The sequence below is a fragment of the Anolis sagrei genome, chromosome Y (assembly GCF_037176765.1).
Source record: "Anolis sagrei isolate rAnoSag1 chromosome Y, rAnoSag1.mat, whole genome shotgun sequence".
Lineage (NCBI taxonomy): Eukaryota > Metazoa > Chordata > Lepidosauria > Squamata > Dactyloidae > Anolis > Anolis sagrei.
In genome coordinates this window covers 71611157-71630509 of record NC_090035.1, presented here as the reverse complement: position 1 = coordinate 71630509, position 19353 = coordinate 71611157, and the positions used below count along the sequence as shown (strand labels likewise).

Sequence of the window (19353 nt, the reverse complement as noted above, 5' to 3'; positions counted from 1 at the left end):
TTTACCATCTCTGTGGGAGGCTTCTCTCATGTTCCCGCATGAGGAGCTGGAGCTGACAGAGGGAGCTCAACCTGCTCTCCCCAGTTTCAAACCGATGACCTGTCAGTCAGCAGTCCTGCCAACATAAGGGTTTAACCGATTGTGTTGAATAGTATCAGACTGAAAGACCGTTGGGTTTGCTTCTAACTCTATGAATCATTGATTCTAACCAAAGTGTTGAACTTTTTTTGGGGGGGGGGGGCGCTCAGATTCTGGCACTTTGGATAAAATCACGAATCCATCAAAGATATGAAAGTATTAAAGGGCAAGACAGAACCCATGCTAGTTAAAACTAGGGTAAATCTAGCGATCTTGGGAAACAAATGTGATTCTTCTGATAGTCACAAGAACAGGAAGATCACGACTGGCGTGGGACTACAGAAAGCTGATAATGTTGTGCCATGCTGGTGACGCCGTGGACAGCAGGAGCAATGCTGATCTTCTCAGGTGGTACAGGTGAGGTGAGGGTGAACTTCTGGAGAATGGTGGTGAAGAAGAGGAAGAGCATCATGCGGGCCAGCCCCTCACCAATGCAGATACGTTTCCCTGCCAAAACGAAGTAAAAGCTGTCAGGCAGAAATATATTAAAAAGAAGACTGATAGATGTTTGATCAAACTGGTCTCCTCAAGATCAGAAAACGTCAGGAAGATGCAATCGTATGAAGCTGGTCTGGTGGGTTTTATCTCGAAGCACACCAAGTGGTGCATGGAAATACCATATTTTCAATTATAAAAGGTAAAGGTAGTCCCCTGACATTAAGTCCAGTCATGTCTGACTCTGGGGTGTGGTGCTCATCTCCATTTCTAAGCCGAAGAGCCAGCGTTGTCCATAGACACCTCCAAGGTCATGTGGCTGGCATGACTGCATGGAGCGCTGTTACCTTCCCACCAGAGCGGTACCTATTAATCTACTCACATTTACATGTTTTCGAACTGCTAGGTTGGCAGAAGCTAGGGCTGTCAAGCGGAAGCTCACGCCGCTCCCCGGAATCGAACGTGCGACCTTTCGATCAACAAGCTCAGCAGCTCAGTGCTTTAACCCACTGCGCCACCGGGGGCTCCATTTTCAACTATAACTCACCAAAATACACACAGTGTTCCTCGTGAAGGCGGATCTGGCCAGGGTGGTCCATGTCTTAGTCACCTCCAGATTGGATTACTGTAATGCACTCTACGTGGAGCTGCCCTTGAAAACGGCCCGGAAATTTCAATTAGTTCAACGGACGGCGGCCAGGTTGTTAACTGGTGCTCCTTACAGGGAGCGGTCAATCCTCCTGTTTAAGGAGCTCCACTGGCTGCCGTTCATTTTCCGGTCCCAATTCAAAATGCAGGTTCTTACCTACAAAGCCCTGAACCGTTTGAGACCCTCCTACCTGCGTGACCGCATCTCTGTTTACGAACCCACACGATCCCTTCGATCATCTGGAGAGGCCCTGCTCACGCTCCCACCTCCATCGCAGGCACGATTGGTGGGGACAAAGGAGAGGGCTTTCTCGGTGGTGGCCCCTCGACTTTGGAATTCACTCCCCAAGGACATCAGGCATGCCCCAACCCTGACAAACTTAAGAGGAGCCTGAAAACGTGGTTGTTCCAGTGTGCCTTCCCAGAATAAGGAAACTCCCAGAAATATGTCCTCGAAATGCACTTTACTATTGATCTAGGAATGTCTGCATGCCCATCCCTCTCTGAAAACTCTATCCTAGTTCACATTTCATCTGTTCATGCTCAGCATTATTCTTACATTTTAATTATTACATTTGGCCCTGCCATAGGTTTTAAATGTTGTGGTGTTATTGCTTTTGTTTATTGTTATTTTTTGTTATGTATTTTATTTTATTGTCTGTATTAATTGCTTTTATCATTGATGTATTGTGGGCTCGGCCTCATGTAAGCTGCACTGAGTCCCTTGGGAGATGGTAGCGGGGTATAAATAAAGTGTATTATTATGACTATTATTATTATTATTATTATTATTATATATTCCCTCACTTATCGTGGGTGTTACGTTCCAGGACCACCCGCGAAAAGAGAAAATCCCCAAAGTAGGGACACTATATATGTATATCGAGTTCCAAGGGTGAGGCAGAAACGAGGAAAGATCTCTCTTGATTGGCTGCCTCTCTCTTGAGGGGAAGGGTAAAATCCCCTTCCACACTCCATCATTGACAGGGAACGGGATTAGAATGCCACTCTGGACAATAGCAACCATTCTGGTAGGCAAAAACCAATGAAACAGCAAGTCCGCGAAAAGCGAACTGCGAAGCAGCGAGGGAACACTATACCTGGTAGCCAGAAATTGGGATCACCTTTGCTTTGAATCCATGATGGATTGAATCCATGCATCCTAAGATACCTTGGCCTCTCCATTACACAATGTAGCTCACAATGTATCATCAATCATGCCTGAAGTTAATTAAACCCCAAAGGCATTAATTAAGAACTATGTCTTGACTTGGCACACAAAAAAAAGAAATCAACTTTGATGCCAATCAGACTTCCAATTAGAGTGCAACAGCAAAGACGTTGGCAAGTCAAGCCTTCTCCCACCCTACCCTGAAACAACATACTCCACCATGCCATGCCATTCACACCCACATCAATCGCCACCGTTGTTCTAATACACACCTACAGAGAAAGGCATAAAAGCCTCCACTTTCTTAAGGCAACCGTTGCTGTCGAGGAATCTCCCAGGATCAAATTCTTCTGGGTTGGCATGATGCTGCTTGTCATAATGCACAGAGTTGAGCATGGGATAGATGTAGGTTCCCTGGAAGAAAAGAAGTAAGAGAGAAGGGAGAAAAGAAGTGACCAACAATGGGTTGTTATAGGTTTTTCAGGCTGTATGGCCATGTTCTAGAAGCATTCTCTCCTGATGTTTTGCTTGCATCTATGGCAGGCATCGTCAGAGGTTGTGAGGTCAAGTGGAGATGAAGAAAAGCAGAAAAGCTGGGGGTCCCTACTTCCAAGCTTTTGTGGAAGTGGAGATTCAACACATTAAGATTTATCAATTCTTGCCAGAAGACACTGTGCGAGTTAGCAGTCAGGCATGATTGAGAAATAAAATCATATATTAATAGTGTCAAGATTAATCAGTTTGCAAGCAATGTACAAGGGTTGAATGAAAAGTAATGCCTCCACCTTCGCTACTTGGGTTTGGATGGGAATATTTTAATAAATAATCCTTAGAATGTGCTCTTTAACTACCACTATTCACTTTTCCACATAATCGCCAGACAATTAGATACATTTCTGCCAACAATGAACAAGTTTTCTGAAGCCGTCACAGAAGTCGACACTTTGTTTCCGTAACCCATTGTGCACAGATCTTCCGATAGTCAAGCAAAGCAATAATGTGACCCACACATTCTTGTGAAATGCTGATTATGCTTGAAATTTCTCTCTGAGTTACACAACAATCGTCCTGAATCAATCTGCCTTTTGCTTGTGAAACTCGATGGTTGTTGTCACAGGATGTCCAACTCCTTGTTTGTCACACAAGTCAGATGTTCCTACCTCAACATCTTTAAACTTACTCGCTCAACGACCACTGTACTCACATCAACACAATCACCATAAACAGCTTGCATTCTCTGATTAATCTCCTTTGGGGTGACACCTTCTGCTGTCGAGAATTCAATGACTGCACATTGCTTAAGTCACATTGACCAACCGTCTGTGCAGGGTTCTATACTTCGCACTTTAACAACACAACCGTTCAATGCTAAGGCTTCCTGTCAAAATGGCACTGTAGAGGAGAGTCTACTGAACAAGCCAGTACCTGCCACATACCAGTACTGCCATCTGTTGAGGAGTTACAAAGGTGAAGGCATTACTTTTCATTCAACCCTCATATTTGTCACCATCACAGCTCCAAATCCACAAAGCTCAATGTACATACCCAGAGCTCTGTAAAGGTATATATCTCAGATCCAAAAGTATTTAATTTAATTTGTTTAGTTATGCTGTTTTGTTACCTGCTATCAGTTCCAGTGCTACTTCCTCCACAATTCTTCCAAAGTATTTCAGCAGTTAAAAACATTCATATATTTATTTATTGTATCAGAAGCAAAACATTATTGACTGCTGCTTCCCAACGGATGTCAGGTCACCACCTGACATCCAACTAAATAGTATAATTTCAATACCGACTAAAGAGTATAATTTCTCCAGCGGTGTTGGACGTAGACATCCTATGATAATGTAGCCTGTCTCATTAAGAGCCACATCCACTGTTTTAACATGGTGAGATGTATTCCACAATGGGCATGCGTACCCAGCAGCAGAGTAGCAAAGCACAAGTGCAGATGTCTTCACTGTGTCTAGTTGTGATCCCCAAGTTGTGCCAGTCAGCTTTCGTATGATATTGTTTGTAGCACCCACTTATCCATATCATAAATATAGGAACATTTTCAAAAGGGAGGGGAAAGAAAACAAAGAATACAATGGTAGTAGGGAAAGGTAGAAGTGGAAGGGGACATTGAGGAAACCATCAGGCTGTGGAAGGCCAGATTATGCAATTTGAAGGTACATACAGAAAGGAAAGTGAAAAGGGCTGGATCCCTTAGCCACCATTCCTGGTCGGGATCATTCTAGGAATCTTACCTTAGGGATCACATATCCTCTGAAAGTGGTGTCTTGAGTTACAAGGTGTGGCAGATTCATGGGTACCACATCAGCCATCCTCTGAATCTCATTCAACACAGCCTCAGTATATGGCATTTGACTCCTGTCCTTGAGAGTTGGCACTCGCCCTTGCCCCACCACACGATCGATTTCCTTATGGACTTTTTCTGGAGAAAGTGAGAAAAGATTAGGATGCCAAAATCAGGTGACCATATTTTCAATGCTTTCTTGACATTTTGATTCAGAACCAAAGTAGGACATCCGTAGGTGCTTGTTTATAAAGCCATTGTCCTCCCAACCCTGCTATACACCTGCGAAACGTGGACTGTCAACAGATGTCATATGCAACTCCTGGAACGATTCCATCCACGGTGCCTCCAAAAAATCCTGCAAATCTCTTGGAAAGACAGGCGGACAAATGTCAGTGTGCTGGAAGAAGCAAAGACCACCAGCATTGAAGCGATGTTTCTCCGCCATCAACTCCGCTGGACCGGCCACGTTGTCCGAATGCCCGATCAGCATCTCCCAAAGCAGTTACTCTACTCCGAACTCAAGAACAAAAAACGGAGTGTTGGTGGACAGGATGAGAGATTTAAAGATGGACTCAAAGCCAACCTCAAAAACTGTGGCATAGACACCAAGAACTGGGAAGCCCTGGCCGTTGAGCTTTTGGCTGATGAGATAGGATTGTTGTTGTTGTTGTGTGCTTTCAAGTAGTTTCAGACTTAGGTTGACCTTGAGCAAGGGCCAAGTAAATGACCTTGGAGGGCTGCATCCAGCCGCTGGGCCTTAGTTTGAGACCCTTGGTCTAGATCCAGGGAAGTCATGCTAGCCCTCTATTCTGCCTTGGTCAGACCACACCTGGAATTACACTGTGTCCAGGTCTGGGAGCTGCAATTGAAGGGAGATGTTGACAAGCTGTAATGTGTCCAGAGAAGGGTAACTAAAATGATCAAGGGTCTGGAGATTAAGCTCTATGAGAAGCGGCTTAAAGAGCTGCATATATTTTGCCTGCAGAAGAGAAGGCTGAGAAGAGACATGATGGGAGCCATGTATAAATATGTGAGGGGAAGTCATAGGGAGGAGGGAGCAAGCTTGTTTTCTGCTGCCCTGGAGACTAGGACACAGAACAAAAGCTTCAAACTACAGGAAAGGAGATTCCACCTGAACATGAGGAAGAACTTCCTGACTGTGTGAGTCGTTCAGCAGTGAAACTCTCTGCCCTGGAGTGTGATGGAGGCTCCTTCTTTGGAGGATTTTAAACAGAAACAGGATGGCCATCTGTCAGCGGTGCTTTGAATGCAATTTTCCTGTTTCTTGGCAGAAAGGGGTTGGACTGAATGGCCCACGAGGTCTCTTCTAATTCTATGATTCTATGAATGTGTAAAATATGTTAAATTTAGAGAAACAAATGGCTATAGTTTCATTTGATATATAGACTATTGAAAACATTTAAATAGCTGCTTCATTATTATCTTCCTGCATGTCATGGATTTCAGCTGTCTCGTATGGCTGTTTTTGGAAACCTGGCCAGTTAATGAACAAACATCTTCTTTCTTTCTTTCATTCTTTCATTCAATGACAAACAGTGCACTCAAAATCCCTCATCAGTCTGATCTTGACTTCCAAAGTCCCTTAAACAGAGATCCTTACCTTGAACGTGGGGGTACTTCAGCAGGAAGAGAAAACCATATCTCAGGGTGGTAGTGGTTGTGTCAATCCCAGCAATAAGTAAATTCATTACGCACACGGACAAATTCTTGATGGAAAATTCTGAATTAGGGTTGTGCTTTTCCTACCAGGAATCAAGGTAAAAGGGGAACTGTCAGGCTTCGTGTTCATTTATTTATTTATTTATTTATTTATTTACTTATTTGCAGTATTTATATTCCTCCCCTCTCCCCCCGCAGGGGACTCAGGGCAGATTACAATGCACATATACATGGCAAACATCCAATGCCAATTAGACATACAACATATATAGACAGATACAGAGGCAATTTAACATTCCAGTTTTCATGAGGGCATGCTCGATTCCGACCACAGATGGAGCTGCTGCTTCACTGTCCATTTGTGACACCAAGTCCTTTGATAGAGTACTTCCTCATTCTTCTGCATGCTGCTGGAAGGTTTTATGGCATCATAAATTAGTTAAATTAGCCTCCCTTTATAAAGCAGTACCTAAATTTCCTACTTGCCAGATACAACTGTCTTTCGGGCTGCAAAGGTCGACAGCGAGCTAGACTATTAATGGTTGGGAGCTCACTCCAACCTGGGCTGGCTTCAAATTCATGTAGCTATTTAATGCAGCTGGCTATCACCTAGCTGCACCACAGCCCAGTCATTTCTGGTGCTCCTCCTAGCCCAGGTTAAGGATTTTATCACACAAGTCAGATAATGTATTGTCAAAGGCTTTCATGGCCGGAATCACTGCGTTGTTGTAGGTTTTTTCGGGCTATATGGCCACGTTCTAGTGGCATTCTCTCCTGATATTTCACCTGCATCTATGGCAACCATCCTCAGAGGTAGTGAGGTCTGTTGGAACTAGGGAAAAGGGTTTATATATCTGTGGAGTGACCAGGGTGGGACAAAGGACTCTTGTCTGCTGGAGCTAGGTGTGAATGTTTCAACTGACCATCTTGATTAGCATTTGATGGCCTGGCTGTTGTTTGGTGTGGCTTGCTAGTGCCTGGAGCAACCTTTTGTTGAGATGTGATTAGAAGTCCCAGATTGTTTCCTCTCTGTTGTTTGGCTGTTGCAATTTTAGAGTTTTTTAATACTGGTAGCAAAGACATATAAATAGTACATATATTCATGAAACAACACTCTAGTTCAAGATTGGGAAGGGTTGTATACTCTCACCCAATCTATTCAATTTGTATACAGAACACATCATGCGATGTGCGGAGGCTCCTTCTATGGAGGCTTTTAAACAGAGGCTGAATGGCTATCTGTTGGGGGTGCTTTGAACACGATTGTCCTGTTTCTTGGCAGAGGGTTGGACTGGATGGCTCACGAGATCTCTTCCAACTCTATGATTCTATGTTTCCTTCTTTGTTCTGCTCATGCTTCTTCAAATTCCTCACATTTCAGGGTTTAATGCATTCATTACTGGCAATGTGGGTTTTTACTTAATTACGAGGGTTGAATGAAAAGTAATGCCTCCACCTTCGTAACTCCTCAACAGATGGCAGTACTGGTATGAGGCAGGTACTGGCTTGTTCGGTAGACTCTCAAAGTTTGGGTTTGTCCCAACCTAAAAACCCCAGCTCATGTATGAGATGATCTACTTCTTCTCTTGAGCAAACACCTTTGAATGAAGAAGGGTTTCACAAGCATGCATGCCAGACGCCTATGTTTGATAGTTTGAGTCATTACCTGCTCCATCTTCACTAAGAAACACTCGATGTAATTCTGAGGATCAGAAGCATCAAAGGAGGCCAGCTCAGTCTCGATCTTCTCCTTAATGAAGTCCAAAATCTTGAAGCCACTCTTTGCCATCTTCCACTGCATCCCGGGGATCTTAGCCATAATTTCTGGGAAGAGGTTGTACAACTGGGTTTTGCAGTAGGGAGGGAGATTGGGTGAGGGTCATGAGAAGACATTAGACTTGCTTTATACCGTATCACCCAAAGGTTTCCTCACTCAAGTCTATTGGAAAGCTGTGGCCCCTTGACCTCTACAACAGGGTACTTTGCACATGCTCACAGGCAGTTAACATTCCACTCAATCCATGGCTGTTCTAGTGCACTAAATACAAGTTATGGAGTTGCCTGCATCCAAAACGGTTCCGGTCCAACTTACCTATCCGAACATATATCTCCTTACGAACCATCTAGGACCCTAAGATTTTCTGGGGAGGCCCTGTTCTCGGTCCCGCCTTCCTCACAGATGCGTTTGGCAGGGATGAGAGACAGGGCTTTCTCAGCGGTGGCCCCTCAACTGTGGAATGCCCTGCCTAGGGATATAAGATCAACCCCCTCCCTCCTGACTTTTCGAAGAAAGGTGAAAACCTGGCTTTTCGAGCAGGCCTTCCCAAATACAGCATAGTTATATTATATCATGGAACCACTTGATGACACAACTGAATAATGGCTTGATATGGAGATGCTCATGATAATGTTTTTAAGGCTTTGTACAGTTTTTTATATGTTTATATTGTTTGCAAGTGTCTATTTTATGATTGTTTTATTTGTTGTAATTGTTGTGGCATCAAATTGTTGCCAATTGTTAACCGCTCCGAGTCACCCCTGGGCTGAGAGGGGCGGTATATAAATGTAGTAAATGATAAATAAATAAATAGGAGCACCTATAATCAACAATACTCACATATTTCTGATTTTGTAGTGAGACCAGGGTCAAACAGTGCAGAAAAAATGGAAGTTTGTTCTTGTTACCTTTGCCATGGTTTTGGGGGAGTTGCTAGTTAGTTGTCGCTCTGTCATTAAGGTTTTCAGCTTGAGAAACTGCCCATCGCTGTACTCAAAGCGTTTCCCAAACAAGATGGAGCAGACAATATTGGCAACAGCCCGGCTGAGAAGCAACATTGGGTCAAAAAGATCTCCTGGAATGGAAAGGGGTTCAAGGGGGAGAAATCATTGGAGACATAATGTATATCTGCACTATAGATATTTACATCAGCTTTATATCAGTTTGAAATTGCAATTTCCACCAAAGATTCCTGAGACTATTCTTATGTTCACTGTCTTTTGTTCATTTACTTCTTGCTGAAAATGCTTCCAAATGATGCCATTACAAAATCATGGTATTTCCGTGTCTTGCAAAACTACAACTCCCATGAGTTCTTAGCATTGAGCCATGGCAGTTAAATGATGTAAATGGCATTCAGAGTAATGTCTACGGAGATACCTGATGGTAGCCTTTGTCCAACCTGGAAGCTAAATAACTGCTATGCTAGCTTGCCTTGCTTAAGACTTAGCATTACCTGAATTATGGTGACCAGTGTGAAAGAGTCTTTGAGTAAAATTGCAAATGCTAAGCAAGGGGCTTTGAAAGAAATTAACAGCAAAAGAGAAATATACCCTTTCTCTGTAGAAAAGGAGCAAAAGGGATGAAAATGTTTTTAAGAAACAAGATGTGACATGTAGAGGTCATACAAAGTTCAAGCCTACATAGGAAGTAGTTGTGTTGTGGTTAAGTTCAAAGGTTGTGGTTACAAGGTCTGCAGGTACAAGAAGGTACTTTCCATCAAAAGATCAAGGAAGGGGGGCTGGAAAAAGAGTACTTTCCATGACCTATTACTTGAGTATAAAAGTCAGCAGAAACAGAGGAGGGGTGCGGCAGTCACTTGAAGGGTAGCATCTGCGTATGCTGCCAGGCTGTCCATCTTCTTCATGAAGAAACTAAAATAAACCTTTTTTTTTGGGGGGGGGGGGGACTGTCTCCTTCCTTACGTATTTCTGTGATGTGGACCTAAGAAGACCCAATTTAGGGTCTCCAACAAGTGTATGTTGGATACCACAGGCAGGATTCTATGAAGCCACAGGGCAGAAAGAATATGAAGGCCTACCTTCAGTTTTGTTGAATTCCTCCACTAGGCACAGGGCTTCCTCCTTGATTTTCTCCTCTAGGGATCTTTTCCCCATGCCAAAGATCCTCAAAGTGCTGAGAGTAAATCGACGGAGTTGTTTCCATCGTTCCCCATTGGAAAACACAAGCCCTGGAGAAAAGAATATAGAAGGTCCTTGAAGGATCGCTAACAAGAGAGGAAAAGAATCCAAGAGGTTCACTAAGGACCTCATTTATTTATTTGCTACATTTGTATACCACCCCTCTCTGCCCGTAGGCGACTCAAGGTGGTTCACAAGGCAACAGTTCAATGCCAACAACATCATTAAAACATTAAAACATTAAAAAGCATTAAAACCATAACAGTAGTAAGAACAATCATTTCGTCTCCTAGATAAAAACATAACCCAAACTCATAGTACAATTGTTCCATAATCCTATGTCTAATTACACTGCCTTTTCAAACGCCTGCTCGAATAGCCAGGTTTTGACTTTTTTTCGGAAAGTCAAAAGGGAGGGGGCTGATCTAATGTCCCTAGGAAGGACGTTCCATAGCCGAGGAGCCACCACTGAGAAGGCCCTGTCTCTCGTCCCCGCGAAACATATTTGGGACGCAGACGGAGTCGAGAGCAGGGCCTCCCCAGTCGATCTTAACGTCCTAGATGGTTCATAAGGGGAGATGCGTTTGGACAGGTAAGTTGAGCCAGAACCATTTAAGGCAATGGTTCTCAACCTTCCTAATGCCGTGACCCCAACCATAACATTACTTTTGTTGCTACTTCATAACTGTAATTTTGCTACTGTTATGAATCATAATGTAAATATCTGATAGGAGGACTATAAGTATTTTCATTCACTGGACCAAATTTGGCATAAACACCCAATGCACCTAAATTTGAATACTGATGGAGTTGGGGGGGTATTGATTTTGTCATTTGGGAGTTGTAGTTTCTGGGATTTCTAGTTCACTTACAATCAAAGAACATTCTGAACTCCACCAGTGATGGAAGTGCACACAGAACTCCCATGACCAAGAGAAAATACTGGAAGGGTTTGGTGGACATTGACCTTGAGTTTTGGGGTTCTAGTTCACCTACATCCAGAGAGCACTGTGGACTCAAACAATGATAGATCTGGAGCAAACTTGGCATGAATACTCAATATGCCCAAATGTGAACACCGGTGGAGTTTGGGGAAAATAGAGCTTGACATTTGGGAGTTGTAGTTGCTTGGATTTATAGTTCACCTACTATCAAAGAGCATTCTGAACCCCACCAATGAAATAATTGGGCCAAACTTCTCACACAGAACCCCAGGACCAACAGAAAATACTGTTTTTTCTGATGATCTTTGGTGACCCTCTGACACCCTCTCATGACCCCCCCCCCCAGGGGTCCCAACCCCCAGGTTGAGAAACGCTGGTTTAGGCCTTTATAGGCTAAAGCCAGCACTTTGAATTCTGCCCGGTAGCAATCCGGCAGCCAGTGGAGCTGCCGCAGCAGAGGAGTCGTATGCTCCCTGAGCGCCACTCCCGTTAGACCAGGTGAAGCTTCCGAACAGTTTTCAAAGGCAACCCCACGTAGAGAGCATTGCAGTAGTCTATATGGGATGTAACCAGAACGTGGACTACCATGGCCAAGTCAGACTTCCCAAGGTACAGGCGCAGCTGGCGCACAAGTTTTAACTGTGCAAATGCTCCCCTGGTCACCGCCAAGACTTGGGGTTACAGACTCAGTGATGAATACAGGATCACACCCAAGCTGCGAACCTGCATCTTCAGGGGAAGTGTAGCCCCATCCAACACAGGCTGTAACCCTATGCCCTGTTTGGCCTTGCGACTGACCATCACACTAGAGCAGTGATTCCCAACCTTTGGGCCTCCAGGTGTTTTAGACTTCAATCCCCAGAAATCCCAGCCAGTTTACCAGCTGCTAGGAACTGTGAAAGCTGAAATGCACAGTGGAACATCCAGATTCTTTTAACTAAACATTTATTGGGGCTCCACGAGAAACTTTATCTCAAAAAGGACTCTGCAGCTGAAAAGGTTTGAGAACCCCTGGTTTACACCAATGAAAACAAGCTAAAGACAAAGGAGGAAAGTACAGAGAAGAGAAAGAAAGTGGGACATTTTTAAAGAAGATAGAAAGTGGGATGGCAGAGGATTAATTGGGACCCTTCCTTCCAAATTGGGACATTTGCTGTGGTGTGGGGTATAGTATGTTCTCACCATGTTCTTTGAGCAAGCTGGATAAGAGTGGGATTTGCCCACGTCCACCAAATGCTTCTGCATGATCCACCAAGCCCTCCTTCACAGCTTCATAGCCGCACAAAACCACAATCCGCTGAAGTCCCAGGTACACAGTGAACACTGGCCCATAAACCTCACTAACCTGCCAAGAGAAAGACAGAGGTCTCCTATAGGATACTTCAAACTCTAGAAGAAGCCACTTGCCCAAAAGTCATGATACTTCTGCCAGATTTCATCTTAGAAATGTTGGAGTGTTGGACCGACTGTATGGTGAATGTACACCCATATAATGGAGTTTAACGGCACTAAACTTCATTATTTGAATCTACATTGGCAATAAAATGCAGTTTCAAACTCCATGATATGGCAATGTAGATCCAGCCTAAGAGAGGACATTAGATGACCATGGACAAGTCACATACTCTCTGCCTCAGATGAAGGCAATGACAAACCCCTCTTGAACAAATTTCATCAAGATTGCAAGCTAAAGGGCAGGGAAGTATACCATTATTCTTCCTCTATGTGCAAGGAGGGCACAATATAAATATTTTATTTATTTATTTATTTATTTCATATCAAAAGCATTGCATAAAACTGATAAAAATAGAAGGAGCACAAGTGACTAAATATCTTTTGACCAAAAACGGGCAACAGCAACGGCACTGTCTGTAGCCTACAACAATTCTTCCTCTGTACATGAGGCTGGGCATAGTGGACAAGCATACAGATGCAGTGTTGTCTGTTCCACTCCACATTCCCACAAGGTGGGGGGATTCTTTTAGGTAGTTCCTGTGCCGTCCGCCCAGACGATATAAAAAATAAAACTGCGACGTGCTTCTCTCTATGCCTGAGCAAACTGCAAGTGTCTATCTTGAGAAGCTTGAGATACTCAGCAATTGAGACTATCCCTAGTTTTAAACATCAAAAAAGGATATTTATTTATACAAAGTCCTTGTATAAACTTTTCTCCAGATGGCAGATAAGATCCTGGAATCCTTACACCCTAACCTTAAGCTGTTGTGTTTTAGAAAAAAGCAGGTTTTTTTCCCTATCTATAACTTAAGGTTAGTTCTGGAGACAAAGCAGTGAAGACTCCCTCTCTATAACTATATAACTCAATCTTCTCAATTAAGCTTATCTATCTATAATATCGCAGTACAGTTCAATACACAATACACTATCTATATTAACTCAATATAGCTTAATACTTATCTATAATGTATAGTTTTTGCAATGGTTTTCCCAGAGCTAACCGCCTAGCCATCAGCACGTACATGTGACAAAGGTGGTAACAAGAGCAAGGCCTCCCCAGACAATCTTAACATCCTAGATGGTTCATAAGGGGAGATGCGTTCAGACATGCAAGTTGGGCCAGAACCGTTTAGGGCTTTATAGGCTAAAGCCAGCACTTTGAATTGTGCCCGGTAGCAAACTGACAGCCAGTGGAGCTGGCGGAACAGAGGAGTCGTACACTCCCTGAGTGCCACTCCTGTTAGCAATCTGGCTGCCATTCATTGGACCATTTGAAACTTCCAAACAGTCTTCAAAGGCAACCCCATGTAGAGCAGTAGTCTATACAGGATGTAACCAGAGCGTGGCCAAATCAGACTTCTCAAGATACGGGTGCAGCTAACGCACAAGTTTTAACTGTGCAAATGCTCCCCTGGTAACCGCCGAGACCTGGGGTTCTGGGCTCAGTGATGAGTCTAGGATCACACCCAAGCTGCGAACCTGCGTCTTCAGGGGGAGTGTGACTCCATCCAACACAGGCTGTAACCCTATGCCTTGCTTGGCCTTACCACTGACCAGGAGTACCTCTGTCTTGTCTGGATTCAGTTTCAATTTGTTTGGCCTCATCCAGATCGTCACAGCGGCCAAGCATTGGTTCAGGACCTGAACAGCCTCCTTAGTAGCAGGTGGGATGGAGCAATAGAGTTGGACATCATCTGCGTACAGGTGACATTGCACCCCAAAACTCCAGATGATCTCCCCCAGCGGCTTCATGTAGATGTTAAACAACATGGGAAACAATATTGAACCCTGAGGAACCCCACAAGACAATGGTTGTGAGGTTCAACCGGAGTCCTCCAGTAGCACCTTCTGGGTGCAACCTTCCAGAAAGGACCAGAGCCACTGTAGAACAGTACCTCCCAGGCCCATTCCGGCAAGGTGTCCCAGAAGAATATCATGGTCAACAGTATTGAAGGCCGCTGAGAGGTCCAGCAGAACCAACAGGATACCAAATATCAGGGGTGCTCAAATCCCATGATATGCAATAGCATATAATATTGCACCCCTTCTATAAAATGGCAAACAACTCAAACAAGTGTTGGTGTTCTGCAAAATCTATTATAGCAGGATATGCTTAGACATCCATGTAGAGTTCAGCATGAAGCAAAATCAAGGTTTACTTTCTGAAATATTTTCCCAAATATTTTCAAAATGTGGCTGGTTGAATGCATGGGTGCAGAACCTGTAGATACTGAAAGCCAACTATAATAATTATGAGAAGAAAAGTCAATGATAGGTTTGCCATAGAGTCACCATACATTGAAAACGACTTGAAGGCTCATGCCAATAATGCTATGGTGTGAGATAAGTGGCTGAACCCCTTGGATGTGTTTTGACCTGCTCTCTTCTCCTTAGTCTCATAGAAGAATTGGCTTTAGTCCACCACCATCCCTTAACCCGAGAAGAGAAAAATGGAAAAATCAAGACTCACCTTGGTCAAGGACTTCAACAGATTCTCTTGGTCCAGTTGTAGAAAATTCCCCAGGATGGGAAGTGGGGAGGGTCCAGGGGGCAGGAGAGCTTTGACACTTCTGCTCTCCCATGACAAGAGAAGGATGCAACCAATGCAGAGGAACACAAGGAGAAATATAGTGACCATGGGAATCTTCGGAGGGTTATCTTTTCAGCAACAGATCTACCTTGATATTTGGAAAGTTTGCAAGGCTAATGTTTGGGTTTATAATCCCAGGTCTGAAACTCTTTGTGCAAGGGTTATCCAATAACTCCTTCCTTCATGAGATGTCTGCTTCTTCTTCTTCTCCCTCCTTATGAAGCCAACGGAAGGATTCTGATCATCTCTTTACTATAAAAAAAATTGTTCCTGACCTTTGTGAGTTACATAGAACCTTACAAACAAAGCCAATCTTAATGCAACAATTGCCTAATGCAACTAAGGAAAGGCTCTTTGTAAAGGGGAGTGTAGAGAACGTGGTCTTATACCCATCAGCATTTAACCAGGACCCATATGATTAAGCAACATCAGAGTATGGTCCAGACGACAAACATTATTAAGGAGATGAACTTGATAGGAGAGACTTTAGCAGTTTGCTTTTCTCTGCTCTCTGTGAAGTTTCCTGACATCCAAAGTACTTTTGAACTTTGAAATCATTTTGCAGCGATGGAAGAAAGCTGAGGACAAGCAGGAAAAGAGAAAGAATGGAAGAGAAACAGACATTTTAAAATCAATTGGAAAAGTAAAGTGACAGAATAAATGAAAAATATCCCTGCAAAATTAGAACAGTTGGGGGAGCTGGGAATCATAGAATCATAGAGTTGGAAGAGACCTCATGGGCCATCCAGTCCAACCCCATTCTGCCAAGAAGCAGGAATATTGCATTCAAAGCACCCCCAACAGATGGCCATCCAGCCTCTGTTTAAAAGCTTCCAAAGAAGGACCCCCCACCACACTACAGGGCAGAGAGTTCCACTGCTGAACAGCTCTCACAGTCAGGAAGTTCTTCCTAATGTTCAGATGGAATCGCCTTTCATGTAGTTTGAAGCCATGGTTGTGCGTCCTAGTCTTGAGGGCAGCAGTAAACAAGCTTGCTCCCTCCTCCCTATGACTTCTTTTCACATATTTATACATGGCTATCATGCTCCTCTGAGCCTTCTCTTCTTCAGGCTAAACATACCCAGCTCTTTAAGCCACTCCTCATAGGGCTTGTTCTCCAGACCCCTGATCATTTTAGTCGCCCTCCTCTGGACACATTCCAGCTTGTCAATGTCTCTCTTCAATTGTGGTGCCCAGAATTGGACACAATATTCCAGGTGTGGTCTAACCAAGGCAGAATAGAGGGGTAGCATGACTTCCCTGGATCTAGACTCTATACTCCTATTGATGCAGGCCAAAACCCCATTGGCTTTTTTGCCGTCGCATCACATTGTTGGCTCATGTTTAACTTCCTGTCCACGAGGACTCCAAGATCTTTTTCACATGTACTGCTCTTGAGCCATGCGTTCCCCATTCTGTGTCTTTGCATTTCATTTTTTCTGCCTAAGTGGAGTATCTTGCATTTGTCACTGTTGAACTTCATTTTGTTAGTTTTGGCCATTCATCTCTCTAATCTGTTAGAATCGTTTTGACTTCTCCTCCTGTCCTCTGGAGTATTGGCTATCCCTCCCAATTTGGTGTCATCTGCCAACTTGAAGATCATGCCTTCTAACCCTTCATCTAAGATGTTGAACAGGACCAGGCCCAGGACAGAACCTTGCTGATGGCACTCCGCTCATCACTTCTTTCCAGGATGAATCGGAAGAATTGTAAAAAATTCCCCAGGTTTGTGCAGGAAGCTACAGAACTTAAAGTGGTGTTGAAGGCTTTCACGGCCGGAATCATTGGGGTGTTATATGGTCTCCGGGCTGTATGACTGTGTTCTAGCAGTATTTTCTCCTCACGTTTCACCTGTGTCTGTGGCTGGCATCTTCAGAGGATCTTTTTCTCCTGGTGTTTCACTTGCATCTGTGGCTGGCATCTTCATAAGATCTTCACATCCTCTGAAAACGCTAGCCACAGATACAGGTGTAACAAAAGAAAATGCTACTAGAACATGGGCATACAGCCCCTGAAACAACACAACATCCCAACTTATAGTAGGTTGGAGCAGGCATTGGTTGCTATGGATGGAAGTGGATATACCAACCTATGGACTGACCGGAAAGAAACACACATAAGCTTAAAGTTAACCTACACTTGTGTACATGATGTAAGTCTAACCACCTCTTCAAATGGGGCTTGGGAGGTGTCCTAGGATGCTTTATTTATCTATTTCTCACCCTGAAGGGGACACAGAGTGGCTTACAAGTAATATACAAGACAATAAATAAAATAAATACAATATCTTCCTGGACCCCTCTCTTTACTCTGGTCCCAGACTAGCAGTTGGTGTTGGTCTGGGCTCCCAACTGATACCATTGAAGACAAGATGGCACTGTCTTCCTGGGCCCTCTCTTTACTCTCGTCCCAGAGCAGCAGTTGGTGTTGGAGGGAGGGGCTCCCAACTGATGGCACTGAAGACAAGATGGCACTGTCTCCTCTGCCCCTCTCTTCCCCACCAGTCCAGCAACGGATGGGCATGCTGCCCATCCTATGACATCGCTGGACTTCTATCAGACTCCACAAATGGAGTGGAAGCATCATACAATGCTTCCCTCCCAACACAGGAGCCTACCAATGGGACCAGCTGTTGTAGTTCAGCCTGTGACTGTGTCTGATGTCAATGGGGATGATGGTTTTCCTGGGCTTGTGTCAAATGTCATTGGGGATGAGGGTTTTTCTGGGCCTGAGTCAATCCCAGGCCTTTCTGAGAGGCCCAAGGTGAATGGAGTGCTTCTCCAGTAGATTCCCAAGGTCAAATTCCTGGAAGAGGCTCTCAGCAGTCTTCATCTGAGAATGTGTCTTCTGGAGATGATTTGTCAGGTGCAAAATTTAATGAGTTTGAAGATAGAAAGCAATACTTTTGTAAACTAAGACAAAGTTCCCAAAGAGCATTGAAGGTTAGCCCGTCTGCTAGAAAAGACAGATAAGAAATTCATACCTGGTAATAAAGGCAATATAAATGCTTTTCTTTCATTTCATTGGACAGGAAATGCTTTATATGAAATGGGGAAAGCATTTTAGCTCAGTCTCATCAATGTTGGATTTTCATGATGGTCTTGTTCCCAAGTGGATTTCTAGTTTCATGTTTCAAGTTTTGCCAGGTTCCTGTTCTGGGTATTAGACCTTCATGCTGTCTTGTCTTTTGGTGTTTGCATATTTCATGGACAATTTGCACTCTTTGAAAAATACTGTTTTGGATAATACTGTCTCTATCATTTTTATTGTTTTGCTTACATATATCCTTCAATAAACTGCTTGCTGATTTTACTACACCAGTGTGGTGTTTCAGGATATAGGTGTTCCTGCTCTGGGATACAACACCAGCATGGATCCTTGCCACAAGGGCAATGCTTCCCACATGTGATGGGGGAAGTGTTGCTGTGGGGCAGCAGCAGACAGGACAACAGATTCACCCTGCTGACTCTCTATAATTTCAGCGAAGCTGGGCACTTCACCTGGCCTTTGTGATAAGGTCATTCGTGTGTTAATAATAAAAACTGAACACCCCTTACCCAGAATTTTCCACTTCATCACATGGCCCTCCCGTGTTCTCCTTGCCTTTTTTTAGGATGCATCCAGCACAGTTTGGGGACAGAGCCTACTAGATCCCATCAAACAGCATAGAACTAATTCTGGTGGGCTCCTTCCCTGAACTATGCTGAATGCATCCTAAAAAGAGGCAAGGAGAACATGGGAGGCTTCCTGTATTCTCATTACTAGCAATGGGGCAAATGCAGGGGGAAGCTGGGCAGTGACGCTTTCCCCCATGTGATTGGGAAGACGGTGATGTAGGCACTGCTAGGTACGTGGCGATAGATTCCACTGCTGCCCACTGAATTTGCCATGCTGCCTGGTGAATCCCCCTGTTGCTGCTCACATTAGGCAGCTTCAAAGTATTCCTTCACAAATTCTTCTGTTAGTATCAGAAACAGGTGCTTTTAATTCCACATATCTGGTTGAGCACTGCCAGCTATATTAATTGTGGTTGATGACTGATTGGACAGTACACCCCTTGTTTGTCAAGCAG

At 44.0% G+C, this 19353-nt stretch overlaps 1 protein-coding gene across 1 annotated transcript; it reads right to left on the bottom strand.

The window, feature by feature from the left end:
• Positions 1 to 397: 397 nt before the first annotated feature.
• On the bottom strand, positions 398 to 17804 carry LOC132780573 (cytochrome P450 2B4-like). The gene is made up of 10 exons (XM_067462430.1): positions 17640 to 17804; positions 15162 to 15335; positions 12419 to 12581; positions 10193 to 10342; positions 9066 to 9226; positions 8041 to 8217; positions 6316 to 6457; positions 4642 to 4829; positions 2665 to 2806; positions 398 to 585 (listed from the first exon to the last, which is right to left on the bottom strand). Exons 1-10 carry the CDS (start codon positions 17802 to 17804, stop codon positions 398 to 400), a joined length of 1650 nt encoding a protein of 549 aa, XP_067318531.1.
• Between the last annotated feature and the right edge of the window lie 1549 nt (positions 17805 to 19353).

Excerpts from the sequence above, each read along its gene's own strand:
- LOC132780573 (XM_067462430.1), bottom strand. The coding sequence starts at position 17,804 with ATGCCCATCCGTTGCTGGACTGGTGGGGAAGAGAGGGGCAGAGGAGAC. Across the intron at positions 15,336-17,639 it reads GTGCCATCTTGTCTTCAATG|ATTCCCATGGTCACTATATT; the intron begins GTATCAGTTGGG and ends AACCCTCCGAAG. Across the intron at positions 586-2,664 it reads TTTTATGCCTTTCTCTGTAG|GGAAACGTATCTGCATTGGT; the intron begins GTGTGTATTAGA and ends TCGTTTTGGCAG.